The sequence below is a fragment of the Rhinatrema bivittatum genome, chromosome 14, assembly GCF_901001135.1.
Source record: "Rhinatrema bivittatum chromosome 14, aRhiBiv1.1, whole genome shotgun sequence".
In the NCBI taxonomy this organism is placed as follows: Eukaryota; Metazoa; Chordata; class Amphibia; order Gymnophiona; family Rhinatrematidae; genus Rhinatrema; species Rhinatrema bivittatum.
In genome coordinates, this window is record NC_042628.1 from 24,193,694 (window position 1) to 24,218,815 (window position 25,122).

The 25,122-nt window shown below is 45.5% G+C and overlaps 1 protein-coding gene across 2 annotated transcripts in view; it reads left to right on the plus strand.

Moving 5' to 3' along the window:
• TXNDC11 (thioredoxin domain containing 11) overlaps nucleotides 1-25,122 on the plus strand; it is an 84,423-nt gene that overhangs the window by 16,158 nt on the left and 43,143 nt on the right. For both annotated transcript variants that reach the window (XM_029577111.1, XM_029577112.1), the window contains exons 3-5: nucleotides 1,318-1,415; nucleotides 6,241-6,370; nucleotides 17,368-17,461. In XM_029577111.1, coding sequence (XP_029432971.1) covers nucleotides 1,318-1,415; nucleotides 6,241-6,370; nucleotides 17,368-17,461 — 322 coding nt within the window. The remainder of the gene's footprint in view (nucleotides 1-1,317; nucleotides 1,416-6,240; nucleotides 6,371-17,367; nucleotides 17,462-25,122) is intronic.

The following is a 25,122-nucleotide window of genomic DNA, read 5'->3' on the forward strand; positions in this document are numbered from 1 at the left end:
TTATTTATCTTTGCATAAGCCACGTAAGCAATCACCTATGCGCCTGAGAATGGCCTTAAAAGCTTCTTAGAGAGTGCTGTCATTGCTCGTAAAAGGTTCATTTCCATGAAAATATAACGCCGTCAGTTTTTGCGACTATGCCAGAAGTTCACCCTCCTTCATTTTCCACAGAGGAGTCCGTGCCCTCTGGTGCATCACTGTCTCAGGATCTGAAATGCCCACCGCTAAGGGTGAGCGTGGTCACTCTCTGTCTACATTCCCTTTTGGCATGCAGCAAAAATCAGTCCTAAGATGCAGAAAAGCAGGATTAAGCTTTTCCATTTGGCTTTTGATATCTCCATGCGTCACAGTAACCCAAAGCAGTTTCGTGATCCGCTATCACAGATTTCAGATTCTGGATAACAGCAGTCCAAAGGTGATCTAACCCACGATGCAGCACTGCATCGAAGTCTCCCCATTACAAGCAGGTTTTCCTGGGGGAAGTCAGCCACCAGGAAAACCTCATTATTAAGCAATTCTGCATTTAACAGTTGGGGGGGGCCACATAGTTGTTAAGAAAATGGGTCATGATCGGGTACTGACCATTTGGATCCGCAATAGCCTTGAGAGAGGGCAGTGCTCTCTTACGTATAATGCAGGCAACTCCTCTGAAATGACTAATACAAAATCTTTAGCTGCAGTGCTCTGTCCTTAGTGTATTAGCCTATATTAGGCTATGTATATTGTATTTCTTTGTTTAACCCCATATATTCATTTCCAAGTTATTCTTCCTGTTCTCTGTAAGACATTTGCTTGTCACTGTTATTGTTCAAAATGTAAACCGAATTGATCAATAATTCTGTTATTGGAAAGTCGGTATAGAAAAAACTTTAAATAAATAAATAAATAGTGTAAAAGAATATTGTCTGCATTCTGCGTCCTAGGATGCTGGGTCACCACTGCTCTTTTTGCCTGGTCATTTAACTTCCTTACATGGCATGAGAGCACTTATAAGGTACCCATATTAATTGAGAACTATGCATGGCATGCTGCCTTCTCGTGTCTCCTGGAACACTGCAGGAATCGAGACCTTCCCCCACATACACCAGTTTTAAATGTTTAAGTCGTTAAACAAAAATCCCATTGCTTATTCTTAGGTTGGGTCCGATCAAGGTAACACAGCCTGGAAAGGATCCTTAATATAGAGCAACATTAGAAAGAGGAGGTGATGGCCAGGTGTCTGGGGGTTTATCTTCTCGGTACTATCAAGAATCACCATTTCTTTGCTGTAGTTGTCAGTATTATCCTACCCCTGATGCGTGCTGTTCTTGTTTCCAGGTGCTGTTTGTGGCTGTTAACTGTTGGTGGAACCAGGGGAAATGCAGAAAGCAGAAAAGTTTATTTTACTTTCCTGTGATCTACTTATACCATAAGAGGTAAGGAACGAATGCAGCTATCTGCAGCTGGGTCTTGTTTTTCCAGGTGAAATATACTTGAATGCTGTAAGGCTCAAAGTCCGTTGCAGTCTGCTCTTCGCAGTGCATTTGTTTCTATTTTTGCCTGACCTGTTTGTTTCTAAAGGGACACAGTCAGGGTTGGTGAAATAGGAGTCTGATATTGCATAACATAACGTTTGCTTTCTAGCTTGGCACAGCAGCCAAGCAGGACACGTTGAAGCAGTAGGACGTGGCCCATTCCGCTGAGCTGCTGCTGCCGGATCTCTGCTGCTTCGGTTTGCAATGCTGCATTCTGGAAGCTGCATTGGTCCTGGGATTAAAGCGGTCCCTTCGCAGGCTGCATGCCCGACGAAGGGATCCGCGTGATGCCGGGAGCTGATGTAAACGATATCACCTTTAACATGTTGATTATATCATGTTTTTATCACTCAGTGTTTTTTTTTTTCAAGAAAGGAAAAATCTCTAACCATCCATATATTCAATCTCTTAATTTCAGCCAAAAATAGATTAACAGCGAAAAAATTTTTTAGGAGTGTCCCATTGGACATTGGCTAAAATCAATTAAGACAGATAAGTTTGAAGGGAAGTTGTTTCGTTTAGTAGCTTTTGCTGGCTTGAAAATAACAAGTTTGTCGGCGTTTTTGGCAATAATTCGGCGTACGTCCATTCAACGGAAGGAGTGGAAGAAAAGTATTTTATGGCAAAATTGAAAAAAAGAATTACAGAAAAATGTTTTTGATTTGATTATATAGTTATCACAAATTTGCACGCACATATACACATAAAAATTGTAAAGGGTGTGGAGGAGGTTGGTTGATGATTAAAATTACTCTACACTGCTGGATGCAGTGGTATAATGAAATGATATGAAACCTTCCTCTTCACTCCTAAAAAATTTTTTTCGTTGTTAATCTATTTTTGGCTGAAATTAAGAGATTGAATATATGGATGGTTAGAGATTTTTCCTTTCTTGAAAAAAAACAAAACCATTGAGTGATAAAAGCATGATATAATCAACATATTAGAGGTGATATCGTGTTGATCTATTTACAGTATTTGTATCCCTCAAAAGGAGAGCTGTGCATAGTATTAGTGGGAGCTGATGTACGGCACCGCCTTAGGATGATTCTTGATGTTGGTTGAACAAACAGTGTCTCGGCCTGCAAAGAGTCCAATTCACTGCAGACCCTTGCTGCTGCACCAGGCTTGTAAGCCCGCCGTCGGCCATTGTGGGGCCACTCGTGGCCCTAAAACTCTTCCTACCGGTATTATTGTTCAGTTTAAGTCTGGTAAACTGGCGCACAGGGAGATACTAGAAGTACCTACAGTACCTGAATATAACTTACCTCGAGCGTGAGCTAAAATAAGTAAAATATTAGGTAATGAGAGAAGCTTTAGAGTAGAGAAATAACAACAGAGTCCATTTGTTGGCCTTTTCCTGTGATCATTACGGTTGCACCCTTCTCTGTCCCTGTCCCCAGTAACTATGAGGAGGGAAATGTCTTCAGGGTAGCCATGGGGGGGGGGGAGGGTGACTTCTGATCGGAGTTAAAAAGAAACCTGTTGGCACTGCAGAAGCCTCATGGGCACCAGCTTTCCACACTGAGGTTTGAGGGCCACCCCCACTGCCTTTCCATAAGGGCTTTGGAGTTGAGCATCCATTCTGCCCTGGCCTGTCTATAATAAAACTGCCATCAGAAACCCCCCTGGAAATGAATGCCGCGCTAGAAATGTCTCCTTGAGCTCCTCTGTTTTCATCGAGTGGAGGCAGACTGAATTTGACACTTGATTTTTGTGTGTGTGTTTTTTTTTAATTTTTATTTTTAGTGCTGTGGATAATGGAAGAGATGAGAAGGAGTTGAGTGAGTGTGGGTGAAGGAAGTGATTGAGAGGAGAGTGGGTCTATCCAGAAGAGGGAGAGAGATGTTTGGAAACCACCGCCCCGCGCTCGCTAAGGCCCGCGGGTGTTCCCTGGTTTGGGATCCGTCAGGGACTGACAGGAAAGGTGTTGAGCAGAGATCAGGGCACGCCAGCAGATTACCCTCATGTAATGTTGCTCTTGTGTATAAATATCTGCCCAAGTTAGGTTAAGGAAAGACCTGGGGGGCCCATAATGTATTATGTAAAAAAAAAAAAAAGGTGGAAAACTTTCAGACAGAAATAGCATGAAAAGTACCTATTGGATAACCACGAGCCCTCACTATTTGTGCATAATTTGTGTGTTCACAGTATGCCAATGGCTATAAAACTGCCCAGTTTGGGGAGTGCATCTGGATTTGTGAGCGTGTCTGCCTGCGCCCATGAATATTCATTATTTACATTACTTCTGGCAAAACCATTGGCCGTATGGCAGTTTGCCCTCTTCCGTTCCAGTAGCGAGGCTCTGTTCGGTGTCTGTGCCCCGCACAGGGGCAGAACCCGGCAGCATTAAGGCCATTTTCTGATTTCCAGCTTGGCGACTGCCTGCTTCGAACTTTGGAAAAAAATAAAAAAGGCCTGTGGGCAGATATCCCAGGGGACAGGCCATGCGTGTACAGATGGCTGCTTGTTTTTCTGTGAGCACCTTGCATTTCATCTTGCAGTGCCGTGTCATCATCCTTCCCAGACAGGGACAGAGCAGCGAGTGCCCTGGTTATTTGTTCGGCTTTTTTTTTGCTAACACTGTGGATACCTTTTTATAATAGCGATGGGTGCATGCAGCGCTGTACCATGCTGATAAGGATTCAGGTGTGAGAAGTCCCTGTTCCCAAAGAGATTACCGCCTAAGCATCCGAGGCAGTGGGGGATATAAAGTGACCCTGCCGAAAGTCACAAGGGCCTACCAGGGAGCGAAGCAGGAGTGGGAAACCTGGTTTTCCTGGTTCTCAGCCCGTTGCGCTAACCCAGACGATAAGTTAGTCTAGAAATACCAAACAGCTCTATGCGACTCTGTAGGATGAGGGCAGCTTTCAAAAGGACTCCAGGCGGCGCCATATACCTGCAGGCGTGGCCGCGCAGGGATCTCCTCCTCCAGTATTTTCAGGGCCCTTCATTTTCAGCGTGCATTTTATTTTTCACAGGAGTTTATCAACATTTTATTACAAGAAGAGCAAAACTTAACAATTACCTCAGGAAAGGAGTCCTTTCTTTCCACTGATTTCTCCTGCTTTTGTTCTTGTTGGAATGAACCCACACACATTCCTGGTTATAATAAAACAGGGACCTTTCTTTTTAGTTTTTAAGTATTTTGTAAGCTGCTCATATCGGGTACTTGCAGATGATGAAATACGTGTATGGCTGCCCCCAACGTAGGCGCTTGCGTTTTGGTTACGCACTGAATACCTGCATTGCATTTCTTTTCCTAGCTGTTTTATAACTATTCGCGCATATATTGTACCTGTGGAAAAAATAGAACTTGCTGGCGTAAAGTCCAGATTTTATGCGCAGAAGTCCATATATTTTAAAGCATGCGCATAATTGAAATAACCAGTTCCCAGCTACCTCCCCCAGGTCACCCAGTCTTTCTCCAGGTCATTGAGACCCTGAACACCCCTCACCCCATTCACCCAGACCTCCCACCCAACCAATAGCCGACAACCGACAAGTCTATCAGTTGCGCCAGATAATTAGGTATAAATTTGCATGAATAAGTTGCCAGTTACATGCGCATAAGTCTCTTATAAAATAGCAACTTATGCTCATAAATCTTAGCCCCGCTCTGGAATGCCCCTAGATTGCCCCTTGTGTGCGGGAAAGTGGAAATACCCGTGTATGTTTGTTTATAAAATGGCATGTTACATGCGTGTGTGCGTAAAAATAGCATGTAACCAAATTCACCCCACTGTGTACAGTGCGTAAGCTTGGTGGTATTTGATCATTTACTGATGAAAACTGGTGGCCAAAACACTTCTTGCGGTATTGCTGGGCACTGCTGCGTTAGGCCGCAAGACCAGCAACGTTGCAAGGTCAACAGGTGGCCCAAAGAATTCTGTTGGCCATTGACCACTGGGTTTCTACTCTGCTGAAGAGGAATATGTGCTGTGCGACTGATACCTCTTATTATAGGTGACATCTTGTGCTGGATGGGTAGTTTTGTCTGCTCTATCAAGCGTGTCCTAGTGTCTGAAATTATAACAGCCATCACTTTAAACACCTGCTAATGTTTTCAAAATTTGCATACAAAACTTCACGTTTGTAGACACTCTCTGTAATTCTGGGTTATTGGTTTTTTTTTAAATTTCATTTTAAGAGAACTGGGGGAGCAGATTACCCCACCCTTCACAGTTGAATATTCCAGTATGTTAGATGAGAGATCATTTTGATACGGAGTTGACTGTATCATGGAAAGTGTAGGCACACTACAAAGATACAATTTATTTTTTCATTAAAAGTTTTGTATATTTAGATTTTTGCCTGTGTACTATGTGCCTTTTGTACCCGTTGGTGCTCTCGGCTTGAGAAGATCGGTTGGTGGGCCTTAAAGTGGCAGAGTATTGATTTGTAATACCATAACACCAAGGGTCTTAAAATAAGCAGCTCATTACAGCATTTAAGAGCTGTATATGTTCTTGGTGCTGCGCAGGACACACGTAAAAAAGGATAAATACCCAGGGGATTTAAGGGATTCACTTAAGCCACACAGTGCAAGGGAGGGAGCTCTGGCCACTGCACTACATTACCAACCCCACAACACCCACAGCTTCCAAATGAAATGGCATTGAACTCTGAACCCTCCGAGAATTTACGGTCTAGATGTGGGCGGAACCCTAGTTGACGGTTCCTGAGGGATTTTCATGTTCTGTTCTCTTGGTTGTTCTTGCACCAGCTTTGGCCCCATCGAGTACAAAGGCCCCATGACTGCCGCGTACATTGAAAAGTTTGTCCGCCGGGTGATGACGCCACTTCTTTACATCCCGTCTCGATCAAGACTGCGAGATTTCCTCGCAAACTACGAGGTAACCTCCTCCTTCTTTCCTTTTTGCCTCACGCCTGGTGTTTTAGCACAAAGGATTTAGTGTACGAATGAATGCAATTGGAGCCGAGCAGAGTATCCCCCCCTCAAAGCTTCGGAAATGTGGCACCCCCCCCACCCCACCCCCCCGCAAATCGAAGGTGAGTGTGTGTTATTAACATGCCAAGCCCCCTCTAAGGCTCACAGTTTTCTCTTGTTCTAGAATACAGTGGCAAAACCCCTGCTTTAATTGACATGGCCGGGGGCTCTTGATAAGTTATTCAAGCTCACTGTGAAGTGCATTGCAGTTTAATGCTCCCGTGAAGGAGCTGACAGCAGGGCAACTGAATAAGGAAATCATTGTGGGCTTTATAGTAGCTATGGAGGACTGGTCAGATGACGTTTTGGAGGAAAAAGAGATTGAAGAGTGTGATGTCATTATATCCTAGGGAAGGGTATTAATCCGGGGACATATTTTAGTGCTTTCTGTTTTTTGCCTGATCACTGCATTTTGGATTTGGAATGGAAATGTTTTGCTGTGTAGCTGACTTGGTTCCAGACACCCTTTTTTTTTTTCTTCTCTGGCTTTCCCGTCTTCTGAATCACCGCATGCAGGGAACCATAAGACAGTCGGAGTGAGCTCGCTAGGCCTCTGGCCTTCCTCCAGTCTTAGATGCCTGAAGAATGTCTCTTTTTCAAATCTTTATTGGCTGGAGATGCATAAAACAATAAAAGATGCCCGACTCAGGCCGGGTTTCGCCACAACCATGTGGCTGCCTCAGGGGCTAAGAGACAAACATATATAAATACATAATGAATAATTCAAAATCATAAATAAATAAAAACATACATATATAATATGACATAAAATGAATAAATAAAATCAAAATTAGAAACCACATAATTAATTAAATATAAAACAATGAAGCAAAACAGAAAAATACCGTTATGTAAAACATACAGGAAGTGAGAGCATATGGGCAACATCAATCTAAGATCAATAAAATAATGTGTATTTTTAAATAATGTGTGACAAACCAATATTAATTTTTTATAACACAAAAAACAATAAATCAATGAATGAATGAAATATGTACTTTAAAAAGGTGTAGGGAAATTATGTGAATTGTTCTGAAAAATCATTGAAAAAACATTAAGACCCTTGTATATCTTTTGAAAAAATAAAATATATTTAGGAGTATACCTTATAAATCACTGTCAAATTTGTAGCAGATTGGAATTTGTTCGCAGCAAATCAATTTTATGGATTCTTAAACATAAACTGCAGCATGGACGTATCTATGAAAAATCAAAAAAGACTAAAATAATGTTGAATGAGCCAAAAGGAGTGGGCATATAAAGAAGGAACAATTTTATAAAACAGACCTTAATGAAGTTCAACTTGCTCATACGTTCTTGCTGGCTCCATAACCTTAATGGTGCCTTATATTGAAGAAAAGCAAGGAAAAAAAGTAATGAAAAAAGTATTAAGCCCTTGTAAAAGATGGAAAAGATTGTGTAATTAATGTGAAAATAAGAAGGTCAACCATTCATGCTAGCTTTATATACTTGAAGAAAAAATGATGTGTTCACGGGAAAAACATATTAATGAGGCGCCTGGAGAGCTTCCCGGCCACCGATTCTGGATGGGTTTCTTGACTGCAGCGCTTCACTGCTTCCAGCCCTCCTCTGACCCCTGCCAGGGAACGATTTAGGGACGGGCAACTCGGCCACGGGCCGAGGATACCAAATTCTGAAGGCTCCTCCCAACTGGGGCTCCTCCGGCTGCTCTTTGATTTCCAGGGGTTAAAAACCCTTTGCCCCCCCCCAGTCCTCTGCCTATGGGCGCCATAGCCGGCCCTGACCTTTGCAGAGGTCTTGTTGTAGAACTGAGGGTCTCGGACAGGAGCCAGAGCAGGAAGAGTTCAGATTCTGACCCTTAACAGGCGAAGAGTTCATGGAGGGCAGCTTATTCCTTTCCTTTGACGGGTCATAAACACAGAGCTAGTGAGAGAGTGCTGACGTGAAGGGGGGGGGCGACGGCCTTTCCAAATAAAGACAAGACATGTTAATATTGTGCAGTTGGATTTTGGCTGAGCCAGTGTTCAGCCTGACAGCGAATTTGCTTTATATTCCAAGGGCACAAAACGAGAGCCTGCACGTGTTGAACGCAGGACTGTTGAAAGGTTCATTTATGTCAACGTGACGTTGCATTGTGCTATCTGCCAGCATGTGTTTTTTTGTGGGTTGCTGTAGAGCTAAATGTAGACTTCTTGACAGTGGTGAAGGCTGCATCACACCCTGTGCAGAGGTGGCGCAGACGTCTTACTCTAGAATAGTGAGAACCTGTTACTGACTTGAGCTGTGAATTCTGAAGCCTTCAGAGATCCAGAATTGCTTAAAAACTTCGCAAGCTGGAGATTGGACTAAGCTCTCTGCTGGTAACAAGAATTTAAGGCTAGCCATTTTTTTTTTCATAGGACCTGCCCTGGGTGATTTGTAAAATTCACAGATTTCACAGAGTAGCGGCCTTGTGGCATTAAATCTGTTCATTGGGATTTTTTTTTTTTTTTGCACTTCAATTTCCTTCTGCTCTGTTAGGCTTCAGGCTCAACTAGCCCTGGCCCTCTATTGGGCTGTGATGCCTCGAGTCTTTATTTGTCGCTACCTGGGGTCTCTCCGACTGCTGCTATGGTGACAGTCCTTGCCCAGGGGCCACAGTGTGGCTCCCTCAAGAACCAGGTACATGTGCCCTCTTGTGTCTGACTACTTGGCGTCGCACTTGCGTGATGGCAGAGACTCCCTCTCCCCCATTGGGGGGGGGGGCCAGGATCCCCAGTCCTACCTGGCTCAGAGAGAAGAAAGCTGACTGGGGAATCGATCCCAGGCCTTCCACAGGGCAGTGCTAAGGCATTTACTCTTCACTTGGTGCCTGGTTCTTTGGACGAGCAATCCTCCTAGCCCACATATCTCCTGCAGATCCGTCAGACTTCTGACGTTCAGGTAGAAAAACAGAGCAGGAGGATGCACTTCTTCTCCATTACCGAATACAACCAAAGCCACTTCCTGCTCAGTGACTTCCTGGGTTCCCATTGTTTCCTGCCGATAGTGGTATGGAATGGACTTCCATGGTGTTTCCAGCTTTTAAGCCTCCTGCGGGACTTGCTGTGCGTCTCGCAGTGCAGCTGCCCCTGTGCCCTCTTACCCCTGCCCTGTACGTGTTCCGAAGGAGGAACCCAACCAGAGGTGTTGTGTGCGGCGAGTGCAGGGGCCGAGTGCTCTTGCTAGCTGCGACGTCAGCTGGCGCATTCTGGCACTTTGCTCCACTTAACAGTCAGTGACATTCTGGAGCTTTTTATGCTTTCACCTTGTGCATGGAGTAGAAGTGGTTTTGGTTGTTTAAATGTCTATTTGTTCCTCTTCTCTGTTTCCTAACTTTTAACCAGTTCAAGATGAGACTTACGAACCTAAACATGTATATGAGAGGCTGGGGTATATGATAGAGCCATTCAGATATCCCAAAGGTATAAATAATGCTTTCAGAGCAAAGGGCTCCAAGAGACTCTGGCTTAACTTGGAAAACGTTTTTTTCATGGAAAGGGTGATGCAGTGGAGGTGATGGGGGCAAAACATGTGACAGAATTCAAGAAAGCCTGGACTAAGAACAGGAGATGGTTGTTGTGCAAACGTGAGCGGTAAGCCAGAAATTAAACTGGGCAGACTGGATGGTGGGCCGTCATATACTTTGCTTGTGTGTCAGGGTTCAAGCAACTTTGTTCCCCTGGTGGATTTGGATAGAGGGGCATTATCCCCCTCCCCCCCATATTTTGCATTTCCACCAAAAGTCCAACAGGGGACCGTTCTGAGCACATTACAGATCTTGTAATAAGTAAACCTTACACTTGTGTGAGGTAAGTTAGAAATGCAATAGAAATTCCCAAAGGGTGACACAAGGGGGCGCACAAGCCACACGACGAAATGTAGGGAAGCACCAGCGTAAGATTACAAATGCCTGAGCGCAGGCAAACCAGCTCATTCTGTGCTCCGATGACTTTTGGCTGCTGCTTTGACTCCTGCATGAGCTGCAGCTTTTAGAATGAGATAGAAGAGCTGCAGTTTTGTGTGGCAGAGGAAGCTGGGAATTGCGGAGCTACACAAACGGGGCAGAGCAGGATATTCACTGAAAGATGAAGATAATATATTTATTTTATTTATTTAACACGTTTTGTATACCGTCCTTCGGTTTCGCCATCGGAACGGTGATGCAGCAGTTAAGCAGAGAAATGAAAAGTTCGTGCCACAGTGCCACTCTCGTATAGATTCCCTTAACGGAGAAAGGCACAAGAGGCCTGAGGTAGAACAGAAATGTAAGATTTAGAAGCTTTTGAACTGTCCCCGTGCCCTTCCTGAGGCCGTGGTTCTCTTTCCTGCAAGCTTCAAGATACACTTCTACTTCAGGGAAACACAAAGTTGCTGAAACTGTAATTCTCTTTGATGCTGAAACTGCTCGTATACCATGCGTGCTGTTAAATAGCAAAAATAACTTTCAGAGCAAGTTTGTTTATTACTACTTGCCTTTTTAAAGAGAAATTTGGCCAAGTCAGGGTAACAGCAACTTAAATAAGCTAATAAAGATGTATCGGCAGAACTTGGGTTAAAACTGTGACCCTCGATGGTCCGTGGAAGCGGCGACCTCACCATTCGTGCATAGGAGAAAATAAAACCCTTGCTGTACGCCTAAACGTGTGCGTATCTGCCCATACGGGGATGTTGCTGGCAGTAGCCCAGGCTTTCGGAGGATCCAGGGAGAAAAGAAGCCGAGAGTTTGTCCTGGGTGCCCTGCGTTTGGCTGCAGGCCTAGCACCCTACCAGGCCTCTGCTGGCTGAGTTCCTGCAGAAGCCCCGGGGGGGGGGGGGGGGGGAGGCTCGGAGTGTCCCTGGCAAAGGTCGGGCACACGACACGCCCAGAATCGTGGATGAAAGTTAACTTTTAGCTTAAAAGCTATTTCATCTGCTTGAGGGCGGATTGCCCAGTGCAACCTTCAGGATCTGTATTTGAGTGGGCGAAGTTGAAATCTTTCTTATGGGCAAGCAGTTCCCCCCCCCCCCCATGTCTGCTTAAGAAGGGCTGGGACAGGGGATAGTTTTTGGACTCTGCACGGACTGCAAAAAGATCTATTACGTGTCGAAAGTGCAAAGGAGCTTTTTTTTCTTGCTGTAGGGCCGGAAGGAGATGGGGCGATGGCCCCGGAAGCTTGGAACGAGGAGTTCCGGATGCCTGGCTGTGAAGGACAGTTCTCTTGAATCCGACTCGCGGTTTCATTTCCGCTGCTAGAGCTGGCAGCAATTGGAGTACCGTTTTCCCTGGGTTCGTACAGCGCTCTCCATATCTGAGCGCTTGAATATCGGAAGCTGAGCAGCGCTATGACTTTCAGAAAAGATTTTAGCTGGCGTGAATCCTAGTGGGGGATTTTGCATTTTGTGAAATTTTCCGACCTTGGGGGGGGGAAAAAAGTCTCAAAAGAAAAAAAAAAATCAATGACCTGGATATGTCTTTATCTGTGTGGATACATATTTTTCTGAAATAGGGATATAAGACCAGTTGTCCATCCGGTCTTGGGTTCACCTGCAGGTAGCCAGCAGATCTTAATGGGAAGAGCCTGTCCCCCACGTCAGCCTGACAGCTAATGATTAATGGCCCTGTCTTCCAGAATCTTGTCCACATCCTTCAGTTTACAGGATAAAGAATTTCTCGAGTTTGTTTTAAATCCGGCAGCCAGTAAGATTCATGCAGCTTCCCCTAATCCGGTCCCTGTTTACATTTTATAAACCTCTGTCGTCTCTTCTCCCAGCAGAAGAGCCCGCTCCTCTTACAGCCTGTCTTCGGAAGGGAGCCTTCCATCCCCTTTATCATTTTGGCTGCCCCTCTCTGTACCTTTTCCACTTCTGCTGTGTCTTTCTTCAGATGGAGCGAGCAGAATTGCCCAGAATCCTCGAGGTGTGGTCGCACCATGGATTTATATAGAAGCATTATGATTTTTTTTAGTTTATTCTGAATAATTCCTAGCATTGTTTGTTTGTTTGTTTTTGGTTTTAGCTCATTGGTGCACACCTGAGCTGAGGATTTCACTGTATTGTCCTCTGTGCCTCCAAGGGCCTTTTCCTGAGGGGACATCTCCTAAAATGGAGCCCAACTGTGTGCATGTACGGTTAGGATTATGTTTCCCCATGGGCATCACTTTCAGTTTTATCGACATTCAGTGTCCTCTGCCGTTTAGATGCTCATTTCCTCTCTAACACCTCATTGAGGGCAATGGGATCCCTAGGACTAGCAGTATAAATAATATCGTGGGTCATGGATAGCTTTTATTTTGGCTAAACCTCCATGTGCAGTTAGGATCTGGCCCAGCCCTGCAGGTTTGAGTCGCAGTAGCTCTGGATTACTAATTATGTGTTATTTACTGATTCGATCCTCCTCCTTCTGCTAACAGGCTGCACACTGTACATTCAAGTTAGTTTCTCTTGGGAAGGGTGTGCAATATACTACTTTACAGTCGCACACTCTTAGGGGAATGTTTCAGCCTGGCTGACTTTTTCAAGTCTTTTCAGCAGAAACTCTCCAGCTCGCTTGGAATATTAGAGTTTTATGTTGCATTTTAAATTTACAGGAAAAAATTATTCAGTCCGTCCAACTTAAGTCCCTAAACGAGAACATAGGTCATGCGCAAAAGGAGAAAATTATTTTTTTTAATTTAAAAATTGTTTCTGTAACTTGGGCTTCATATGCACCAACAAAATGGGTTTTTCCCCCTCCCTGGAGGTTTTCCCAACCCTCTGGGAGCCTAATGGGGGACTGGGTGCTCCGGAGAGCCTGTGGGGGGGGGGGGAGGGATCCCAGTGGGGGGAGTTGGGTGCCCTCGAGGACGGCCGTGGTGGGTCCGGGCTCTGTACCCCTGGAAAGGCCCGTGGGGGAATCTGGGTGCTGTTTGAAAGTTATACCAGAGAAAAATATGTGCCATTTTTTGTCCATTTGCAGAGGGCTGGCAATTGAGTGAGCTTTTCTGCAAACCTTAAAAATTTGACACAGATGCATGAGAGTTTTGTAGGATTTTTGCAGTCCCATTCCCCCCCCCCCTAAATCTTTAACCCAGACTGTATTAGCACTGTAGAAATGAAATAGAAATGAGAATGACAAAAAGGATCTTTAGGACTTTGTTTCAGCCGCCAGCATAATTAACGGAAATTGATTTTGCTGGGCCTGCTGCTTTAAGATTACTAAGCAAGTCAGAATTTGGCAGAGATTAATAGAAGCAAAGCGACAGTGACTGGTAGGCTTGTCTCATCTGATAAAATGAGAAAACCTGTTGCTTTGATGTGCCTGCAGAGCGCTGTACATGGCATGGAAGCAGATTGCACACCAGTTAAGAATGAAATGCGGACCTGTCTTTTCATGTCAAAAAAATATTGGTTTGTTTAAGTAACTTGCAAATTACTGTACCCTCGGCTTTCATTAATCCTTTGGAGTCAAAGTATTCTCGATTGTTCCAGAGAACCCTTTGTAAGTCCTTTGGGGCCAAAGGGTTCGCTAGTTTGGAACGTGAAATAACTTTCTCAAACAAAACGTTTTTTGCTGAACACAGGATTGCATTTAAAAATGACCAGAATCCTAACTGCTAAAACGCAGGCAAATTAACTCCTCGCCAGCAATTTGAGATGACTCGAAAGAGGCGTCTCTCTAGATCGGTGACCGGTCTTTGCCATAAGTGAATGAGCGAGGAAATGTTGTTTTGAAAGATGTCGAATAGATGCCCTTGAATCCCAGCCAAACATCCCTGTGTAAATCAGCATCACTCTCCTAATGCACTGGGGCATAGCCACTTGGGTGTCATCCAGAAACAGTCAGAGATAATGATTTTGGACCTGTAAATATATTAAAAATACTAATATGCACATTGTTTCCTCCTAAAGCCCTCCTTTCTTTAATGAAGAAGGATGGACATTAAATGGGAAGGCATACTTAAAGCACCAATTTAGGCTGAGCCAGCATGGTTTGTTAACCTCTGTTAGGCTCACTCTGTAATGCTGTTGAAATATAGTGCTACAAATCTGGTAAATAACTTTGTATAAAAGACTAGGCTTTATCAAACAGTTAATCTTACATAGACATCTAGATCGCACTGGTCTCAAAATTCTGGAGCTTGGTTTGCGTGGGAGCTGTGATTTATTCTGCCACGCCATGGTGACCCGCTAGTTTGCAAAGCAATGTGATGCAGCAGGTCGGCAGGCTCCTTCAGGCAGTTCATGTTAAAGCAGCAGTGCCATCCATCTCCTTACCACATGGACCTCTGTAGTGAGGTGGAGGGAAGATGATGTGTGAAGCATTCCATGTTCAATTTTTTAGTGCTTTCCAACTGGATCCGACAGTGGGTATCGCAGTGATTCAGTTCATCTGTCCATCCTGACTTCTGTAAAGGGCTGAATCCAAACTTGGTGGGGAAGCTGAAGCATAGACCTGGCACCTATCCTGTTGAAAATGGTCTCAATACGAAACACAGAAACGTGATGGCAGGAAAAGACCCCATATAGTCTGCCCATCCACACCAACCACTCAGCTCTACAGTCTCTACCATTCCCTCAGAGATCCCCTGTGCTTATCCCATGCTTTCTATAATTCAGGTACTGTCTCTGTATCCACCATCTCCATTGGGAGGCTGGTTCCTTGCATCCACCACCTTTTCTGAAGATCTCCTTAGATTACTCCTGAGTCTACCCCCTTTCACCTTCATCCCATGAACCCTCACTTCAGAGCTTCTTGTATATTGATACCTTTGAGGTATTTAACTGTCTCTATCATATCTTCCATACCCTGGGTGAGAGAATTTTTAAAAGGGGCGAATTTGAAAACCACTGGAAAAATCCATAAATATGTTAAGGTTTTTGTTTTCCTCCTTGTTAAATATGGAATTCCAGCAAAAGGATTAACTGGTTTCCAGTAAAATATTAGGCTGCTCCCACTCAGCTCCTCCCCTGGGATCATTCGGAAGCCGAAGCACCCTGCTTCAGAATGTCTGAATTAGAGGACTGCCCCATGATCGCCTTCCCCAGGGAGAGTATAGGACTTTGAACTGAGCCCAGTATATTCTCTGAGCTTTGTTAGTTCTTTAACTGAAACAGCAACAGTTTGATATATTCATGCTGGTCTGTGTTTTTGAAAAATGACCTAGTGGAAAGTGTTTCTGCTTCCTCTACTAGTAAGTGAGAACCATTGGGGTTTTTTGAGGCAGATCCTCTCACTGATTTCCACAATTGCCACTTTCACAATCCTGTCCATGACTACCACATTTCACTTGAGACAGGGCTGTGAATGGAGGTGGTCGCATAGAAATGAATAGGGCTGGATTTGCTAAGCCTTTTCTCCCATTCTGTGTCCATGGGGGCAAAAAAAGCTTAGGGGTAGATTTTATAATTTTGCACGAGCGCATACTTTTGTTCACGCACCAGGCGCGAACAAAAGTACGCTGGATTTTATAAGATACGCGCGTATCTTATAAAATCCTGGGTCGGCGCGTGCAAGGGGGTGCACATTTGTGCAACCTGCGCGCTGCGCCCAGCGCACACTGCCTGTTCCCTCCGAGGCTGCTCCGATTTCGGAGCAGCCTCGGAGGGAACTTTCCTTCGCCCTTCCCCTACCTAACCCACCCCCTCCCCAGCCCTATCTAAACCCCCCCTTACCTTTGTTGGCAGATTTACGCCTGCTGAAAGCAGACGTAAATCTGCGCGCGCCAGCGGGACTTATGCGTGTCCCGGGGCTCTGCGCGCGCCGGCGGCCTATGCAAAAAAGGCGCGCCGGCATGCGAGGGCCCTGCGCGCGTAAATCCGGCCGGATTTACGCGCGCAGGGCATTTAAAATCCGGCCGTTAGTGAATTGGGCCCATAATGGAGGAATAGCCTCATGGTTAAATTGGTGGACTGAGAACCAGGAAGGCCAGGGTTCAAATCCTGCTTCTCCCACTGATGCTCTGTGTGACCTTGGGCAAGTCACTTCATTGCCTCTGGTGCAAACTAGATTGTAAGTCCCTTTGATGATAGGCCTTACAAGTTGTACCTGATTTTATAAGTCACCTTGAGCTCAGATTTGAAAAGGTGAGTAATTAAATCCAAATAAAATGTTGTTAGGAAAGGACTCCTTGAGCTGCCCGTGGGAATGAGGAGTACAGTAATCAGAGCTTAGTCTGCAAAAGACAATGCAGCTTCTGTGCACCAGGCAAAGATTAATGTTGGCTCTGTTTTGTAAAGGCAAGTCAAATCCCGTGTTTACGTTTCAGGACATGGTGCTGGACTGCTCTAGAAAGCATGGAGAGCACTTGTTCAAAAGCCTTTCCCCATATGCAGAAATTTGACGACACGATTTGAATGCAGAGGTCAAACGTTGTCATTCTGTGTCTATGGGAAAAAGCAGCGCACTGAATCAGACCTAAGTGAGAGCTTTTGTGTGGATCTAAAAGAGCCCATTGGGGGGGGGGCTGACTTTGCTAAGGATTTTCTCAGGGGGTGGGAAAGGAGGAGGATAGTGATGAGTAACTCTGACTCTTCGTGTGCTAGCTGTCCAGCAGGCCCGCTGCAGGCTTGGCCCCCTTTTGCTTAGAGGACAGATACTTCTGTGGGAAACTGATACGATGCTGGCTTGTTGTTAATTTTGTTACAACTGCTGTATTTTCAGAACATAGTGCAGGATCACGGCCTTAACAGTAATCCTGACTCCCTTCCCTGTCCTTGCCCCCAGCACATTCATCTGGAGAAGATGAAAGAGAGTCATTTAGGAGGTTTTACCTAATTATTTTGATTATGCAAAGTCACAAGATCTCCTTAAATTTGAATAGCTTGTCTGTGCACGGGGCTCTTGGCTGTGCCTATAATTCAGTATCTGACGTTTGCTTAATGCCTGCGGCGATCCCCTGAATAACTCAACTCTTGGCTTTTTCTTGATTCTTCTTCCTGCAGCCTGCAGTTCTTGGATATTTTGAGTTCAACGCCTCACCTCAGCCGCCTGGCTATTTGACCTTCTTCAGTTCTGCGTTGCATTCATTAAAGAAAGGTAAAACCGGAGAGGCAGATATTTAGCGCTCCTTAGCTAGATAAATGGCGACTTATCCAGCTAAGTGGCAGCTGTTGAATATCCGGCTGTGTTCAGTGGCCACCGCTTAGTCGGATAAGTATTTATTCGGCTAAGTAGGTAGCTGGATATCTTGGGGGGGGGGGGGGCGGGCTGCTTATTTGGGCTTATCTGGTGAAGTTAACTGAATAAGTTAGTCCTGCATCAGTAGCTGGTCTAAAGTTAGCTATAAGTTATCCGGCTAACTAGAACTTATCCAGGTATATTCAGTGGCATAGCTGTGCTGCTGAATATCCCTTTTAGGTTAGCCAGATAAGTTATATCTGGCTAACTTAGATAACCAGATATCTTTGAATATTGGGCCCTTGGTGTCCTAACACTACAGTACAGACTTCTTAGATGAGAAGGCGCCTTTTCATTTTTCCATGAGCACTCTAGTTCTCTGGCATTTCTTCAGGTCTCAGTTCTCCGTCCTCAAAAGCCGAAGTCTATTCAGCTTCAGAGGGGTACAGAGAGTCGGAGGAGGCTCATCTGTTGCACATAGTATGAAGCTTACGAAAAAGAACAGCACAATAAAGAACCTTAGGAAAATAAGGAAGGCCTTATTTAGGGAATAAATTAGTTTGACATTTACTTATTGCCCCATAGGGTACGTTGTGGCATCTGACCCTCGCCATGATTATATATATATCGGTGCAAATGAGCATGGGACGCACGCTCCAGAGAAAATAACAAGTATTCTACACGAAAATGATAAGTTAGAAAAGAATTTCGCAGCTATTATTAAATGTTAAAGATCATGAGGGAATTCCATAGGTTTCCTGTATTTTGGGAATGAATTTTCAAAGGAGTTGCACACGTAAATGTAGCAATTTTCAAAAACCCCTTTGAAAATGACCACAGAGTGCAGAGTAAGGAGACTGGACTTTTCTCTTTTGTATGATGGATCTTAAGGCCCAGAGCTCATCATTACCTGGATCATTAGTGTTTCCTCCTGGGATTATTCGGGAATTATTTCTGAAACAAGGTGAGGTAGAAGGAGCTGCATTGAGCGTCACTCTGTGCTATTTGAAACTAATTCAGTAGTACTTCAGATGTTTTATAATACTGTTTGCTGTATCCTATTGGATGATACTAAGTTTAAATTTCATTTAAAAACATCTAACATATTCCAAAGGAAAATGGAAAAAAAAAATCAAGAAAATGTAAATAAAAGAAAATAGTATTTTGGGATTTGTAGCTGCTTTTGGAGGTTTTTTTTTCCCCGTTGTTTTCTTTTGGCTTGTTTCTTGGGGTTTTTTAAGGGTGGGGAGGGTTAGTAAGGTGGTCACCCTCAAATCATGGATTAGAGAAAATTGCTAAGTGCAAGTTGAGATATTGTAAACACAGCTATGCATGAGAGCAGGACAAATCCTGGGCAAAAGAATTGCACCCAGCAAACAAAGCAGAGCAGAGACTTAAGTAAAACAAAGCAGAGATTTTTTTTTTCTCCTAGGACAAGCAGGATGGTAGTCCTCACACATGGGTGACATCATCGGTTGGAGCCCAGCACACTGAGCATGCCCTAATCCATGCATCGGTGGCATCGACGCCGAAGGACCACGGAGATGCACTGATGGTCACTGAGGGGTCGACATCAGCTGGGTCCGTCCACTCCATCAATACTGTTGGCAGATAGGGGAGCCAGGGATCGGCCCTTGTCGGTCTCTTCCAGGTTGAGGACAATCGGGTTCGTCATCTTCGACATCGGCACCGGTTGCCCTCAATGCCTGGTGCCAGGCTCGGGTTGGCTGCCGGCTCTTGCTTTGATGCCCCCAAAGCGACGAGGAGTGACTATCCTCCATCGATGCCGGAGATCCCAGATGGTCTCCTCCGGTCCAGGTGGCCATCACCGATCCACCTCGAGGTTCCGAGGAAGATCTGGCCACCCCACCTACCTCCCAGTCCGTTTTGGCATCAGCAACTTTCGAGGAGGAGTTGGAGTGCAGAGTCCAGCTGGCGGTCGACCGGGCACTGCAGGGCATTGAGCCGGTGGCACCGACTGTATCTGTGCTCCAGCTCTCCCTGCTGGAACAGCTGCTGGAGCGTCTCACTGTGCTTATCGGTGTATTACCGACCCAGCTGGTGTCAGTTCCCAGGGAGCCAATGATGCTTTTCCCGACCGATGTGGTGGTTGTTGCCGTTTCCGAGGAGGAGGAAGCCTATCTGTGCTGGCCCCATAGCCTGTAGTCCCCCCATCCCCTGTGGATTACAGTGAGGATGAAGTGCCCTATGACCCCTGGGGAGATGACTCCGTGGCATCCTCAGAGGACTCAGAAGGTCTCCTCTCAGAACCTTTCCTCCAGAGGAGGTCTCCCCCTGAGGACCTGACCTTCGCAGGATTTGTGCGGGTGATGGCGGAAGCCATCCTGTTTCAGTTAATGACTGAGGAGGATGCCCGGCACAAAATGCTGGAGATCTCCAGTTTGTGAAGGCTCCTAAAGAGATCGTGGTGGTCTCGGTGCATGAGATCTTTAAGGAGTTGCTATTGAGGATTTGGGAGCACCTCCTCACAGTTTCTCCTGTTAACAGGAAGGCAGACGGGATTTGCCTTGTCCAACAGACTACCGGGTTCAACAAGTGCCAGCTATCACACCAATCTGTAGTGGCCAAGCGCTCTCGGATCCACGCCTCGGCGCCCCTGGGGAGAGAGCACAGAGTGCTGGATGCCCTTGGAAAGAAAGTTTTTCAGGGGGCTATGCTCATTGCCTCCTACCAGCTCTACGTGAACCAATATTCTCACAACCTGTGGAAGCAGGTACAGGAGGTGGCCGAGTGGCTACCTCAACAGCAGCAAGACACCTTCCTGTCGCTGGTGCGTCAGGGCCTGGAGTGTGGTAAACATGAGGTGCAATCCACCTACAAAGTTTTCAAGACAGCAGCGGGAATCGTCGCCCGCAGAATGGCATGGCTGCGGGCCTCAGATCTCTGACCGGAGGTACAAGAGAGACTCGCTGACCTGCCGTGCACAGGGGAGAATCTCTTCGGAGATAAGGTGAGGGACGCGGTGGCCCAGTTGTGGGATTACCATGAGACACTCCAACAACTCTCTGCCAGCATTACTGTCTGGATAGGGATGGCCGACATGACAGTAGGTTCGACCAGTCTGTCCTCTGGAACCTGTTTGAGGTGTAGAACCCACTGTCCCTACCTAGGGCCCGATGTTTGGGTTCAGGCTGTCTCCCCCTGTTACCAACAGTACTGAGGTTGTTGTGCCTGTTGGCACCTGGTTAGTGCCTATTGGTCCCTTTTTGGGTTGGGGAGCAGCCTGTAGCTAGGGATTCACCCATCCTGCTTGTCCTAGGAGAAAGCAGAGTTGCTTACCTGTAACAAGTGCTCTCCTAGGACAGCAGGATGTTAGTCCTCACGAAACCCACCTGCCATGGTTTATTTTATTTTTATCATAATTCTATATTACGAGACTGAAGAGGGGCCCCGCATAGATTAGGGCATGCTCAGTATGGACGGTCAAATTTCCAGAAACTTTGACATACGTTTTCCATGCCGGGCTCCATCCGATGATGTCACCCACGTGTGAGGAGTAACATCCTGCTGTCCTAGGAGAACACCTGTTACAGGTAAGCAACTCTGCTTTTTTTTTTTTTTGCATCATAATACATGAAGTCAGACGGGCAGGAAGTGGCAGCTGAAAACCTCAAATCTGCTTTTGCAGATTCAACCACGTCTGCAGTAGGAACGTGCTGCTGTTTTTAAATAACATGAAAACGCCAACGGTATTAGTTCTGTTGGTTTGTATCATTTCCTAACAAAATGTCATTGCGTCTGTCATTTTATTTTAGTGTTTTGACATGTGCTTTAGTAAAGTAGGCATTCTGTGAAAGAAAAAGCACATGCATGACAAAAATACTGAGCACGCTAACATGAAATGCACAGATGAAATGAGAGAAACGTCATGAAGCCAAAATGACAGCACGAAACACTGTTATTCCCATGCTCACCCTTAGACTGCCATTGCTTATATATATATATATATATACATAATTTTATAATGTGTGCAGCCATTGCACAAAGAAACATAAAGCACTATTGTATCGCATTGAGGTCATGCTCTTATCCGAACAACCATTGTGTGGCTTAGGAGTAACGTAAAGAAACCTCCCTTTACATTAAGGACATTGGCTGCTTGAGACAACCTTCCAATGAAGATTGGGAGGCAAAATCTGGAATGAAGGTCTCGATAGCCTGGGACAGGCACAGAGCTCGAGGTGGGGAACCCAGGATGAAGCCAGAGAGCGAGCAGAACCTGCAGGAGGAAGGGGGGGGGGGGGGGGGGGTAGGCAAGAGAGAGCCTCGCAGGCACTGACTGGGTAAAAGTACACATAGATTGTCACAGTGTTCCTTTGAAAAAGTCATTTCTGGTGGCAGGTGGTGTGGGAGTAAAACTGCATATAAACATGAGATTTTCAAACGTGCAAGCAATTTACCACCCCTGACCCTCCCACGGCAGGTGGGAACTACGTTAATTGGAAGTGCGCATGGTAAACCTTCCCATCTGGCATGCAGCTGCACAGCCTCTTGGAAACTTGACTCCATTGTGGCGAAGCGAACAATGCTTTGAAAAGTGGTCAGGGATCCTTTCGTAAAGAGGGCGAGAGACTGAGGTGGTCTGAGGGGGCTGAAACGTGTTAATGGCAAAAGAGATTGAGTGAGCCTTCTCAACAAACTGCCTTTTTCTTTAAGTGGCGTTGGAGATTATTTGGTGCGTTGTTCGGTATTCACATCATGGTTATGGAATGCGTTCAGACTTTTACGCCCCTGGACCAAGCCTCTGCTTTTGTCATTCCCTTTTTGGCCTCTCCTGTGTCTGTTGTTTAGTATTCGGTTGTGCCTGTTACGCTTAAGCTAAATATCAGCTGGACGCAGCAGTTCCTCCTTCTAATGCAAACCCTTTTAGTAACCTTACCTAGGTACCTGACAAACTGAAGCTGTAACCCATAGTAATATTTCCTCTCTATACCAAACTCTGGGCTTCCCCAGCCTCTTTGTTAAGAAGAGGGGCTGCTGTATTTGCCTTGAAACTTATAGATAAAGTGGAATTGTTTTTAGGGATTAAAAACCATTTTCCTTTCCCTTTTGATTTTGCTCCATCAGGATCGGACTTGTTTTTCCCTTTGCTTCTGCTTTAGGGAGGAGAAGAAGACAGATTTAGAAAAACAAATTTTGATCAGTGGAAAAAGGGATAAAGGACTGTGGTCAGTATACAGGCAGGACTGCTTGAACTGGTAGTTATGAAATCCATGCATCAAAAAGAGCCCCTTTATATTTAGACACGTAGATGTTGATTAAATATGCAGAAGAAATAAAACCATTAGTACCAAGAAGTTAGTGAAAAGAAAGTGGAATTATTTAATAATGATATCACTATCGTTCTTTGACCTTGATCTGTGTGATTATTGCTACAGATAAATACCTTGGCTACAAGTTCAGCAGGAGCTCTTTGCACTTTCTGCCGGTGGGGAGTGTAACTAAATCCTCCCTGCAGAGGTAAAAAATTTCTGGGCACCCCAGGGGACTAAAATGTCATTGTTTGCGCCTGCTCAGTGTAGCTTCCTGTCGGGCCGAGCTGGAGACGGGTTCTGGGGTCTGGCATGGGGGACCCTGTCTACCACGAGAGAAGAGCGTTCTGGGGCGATCCCTGCCGCGTCAGCGGGAGAGAAGATCCCAAATAAGATAGAAGCAAATTCAGAAAAGTAGCATAAAAGAGCAAAAAAAATAAACAGAAAAGCTCTGAAGAGTAACTTAGTAAGGAAACCCAAATAATTCCGACCAGCTCCCTTAACATTGTTGCCACCTCTACCACCCTGCTTATCTCTTTTTCCTCTCGGAGCCAAGGAGGCGGCAATCCAAGTAGAATGATTTGGGTGATTCTCAGTTCAGCCCAGGCCTTTTTCTGTGAGCACATGAGAAATGTGCCAAAGATCTTGGGAGTCAGGGAATAAACACCGCATGTGAGCTGCATAAATTTCCCCTGCTACAGAGCCCAGGTCGGTTTGTGATTTAGCATTGGCTGCTGCTGGAACTGATCACTTCTGAGCAGAAGGAAATGTTATAGTTTAAGTGGTGTAGTTCTAAGTTAGTGCTTCCGAGGGGCTCCTGGCTGTATACGCCTTTAACTTTCTGTATGGCAGGGCAGGCGGTTTGCTTTCATTTTTTTTTCCTCATGATTAATCCTCCTGCTAATTTCAAGCACAAGGGCTTTGGCATGGAATGGAAATGCCACCGTAAAGGTGCAGAAGAAACCGATTTCCAGATTAGGCACCAGGTTCTAAAATTAGATTTCATTTGCCAGCCGTCTCCTTAGTTTTTTAACCCGACTACACAATGCAAGGCCTCCCTTCGCTCTGTTTGAAAGCGATAGCCAATGTGTTTTCTGTCGGCCCTGGATAGCGATGTTTGTGAAGAGAATTTTTATCTGATTCAGTAATCCTGGAGGATTCTTTGCAGGTCTGAGATCTTTCAGTGGCCCATCCTAAGAATTATTCCAAGATCAGGCATCTGAAGAATGGACCTGTGTGACCTTGAACGCTCATGGTCAGAGACGTGTCTGGGCGATTATTAGGTGCTGTCACAAGCTGCCTGTGTTTATCCTAAGAAGGCCGATTTTATTATATAAAGCTGGGTGCTGACTGTGCTGGCAGTGGTGTCATGGAAAGTGCTGGGGGCCAGTCGGTCATGGCCTGAGTCAGGAGATGATCCACAAACAGCAGAATTTGTTTGATTTCTTGGGATGCATGGTACAGCGCTGCTCCTATGAAGGAAGGAAGAGCGGAACGTGTTCCTACCTATTGCAATAGAAAATGGGAACTTCAGATCCCGGGCAGACACAAATACAAATGGAAAAAAAAAGCGTTTGAGGAGATCTATCATCCCGCTGGCATGGAAACATTTTGGGAGCTGGGGTGTCCCGCCAAAGCTTGCACTGCTATTTTTTTTTTTTTTTTTGCAGCTTTGATGGGAAGTTTCAGCTTTTGAGTCGATTCCGTGCAATCCCTGTTCCTGTGTGGAATGACTGTCAGATCTTAGTTCGTGGCTTTTGCACACTGGACAGTCCCTTTCTGTAATGGCTGTTTTATTAGACGAGCAGCTCCTGACTGGTGCTTTGATGTCCTTTCTGGGCGACGTGCTCTTTCTTTTCCTGGGCATGGAGACTCTGGATTGGCTTGCCGCCCCCTATTGATCCAGCTTCCCAGGCGACACCTGTTTCAAGCCGCTGGTGTCATGACAGTGTTTGGGGGAGAGGGCAAAGCCTGCTCAGAAGCAGGGGGCTTTCCCCATTAAGTCCCTCCCCTCCCCATCTCCCTTGACTTCAGCCTGCTGCTACAGCGTGGATCAAAGCTTTCTGCGGCTCCTGCTACAGATACATCTGTGAATTGTTCAGCAAGTGCAGCCAGGACTCCCTTCTCCTCCTCCAAGCACCGAGAGTGTCTTCTAATATGGATAGAATAACTGCACGATCTCTTCTGGCTTATTGGGTGCAAAATTATGTTTTTGATATCCAAATATGAAAATAGGATATTGGGAGTAACAGTTTCATTCTGCAGAGTGCGTGCATGCTTTTCCCCTTCTGTCTCTGTTGGAAGGCT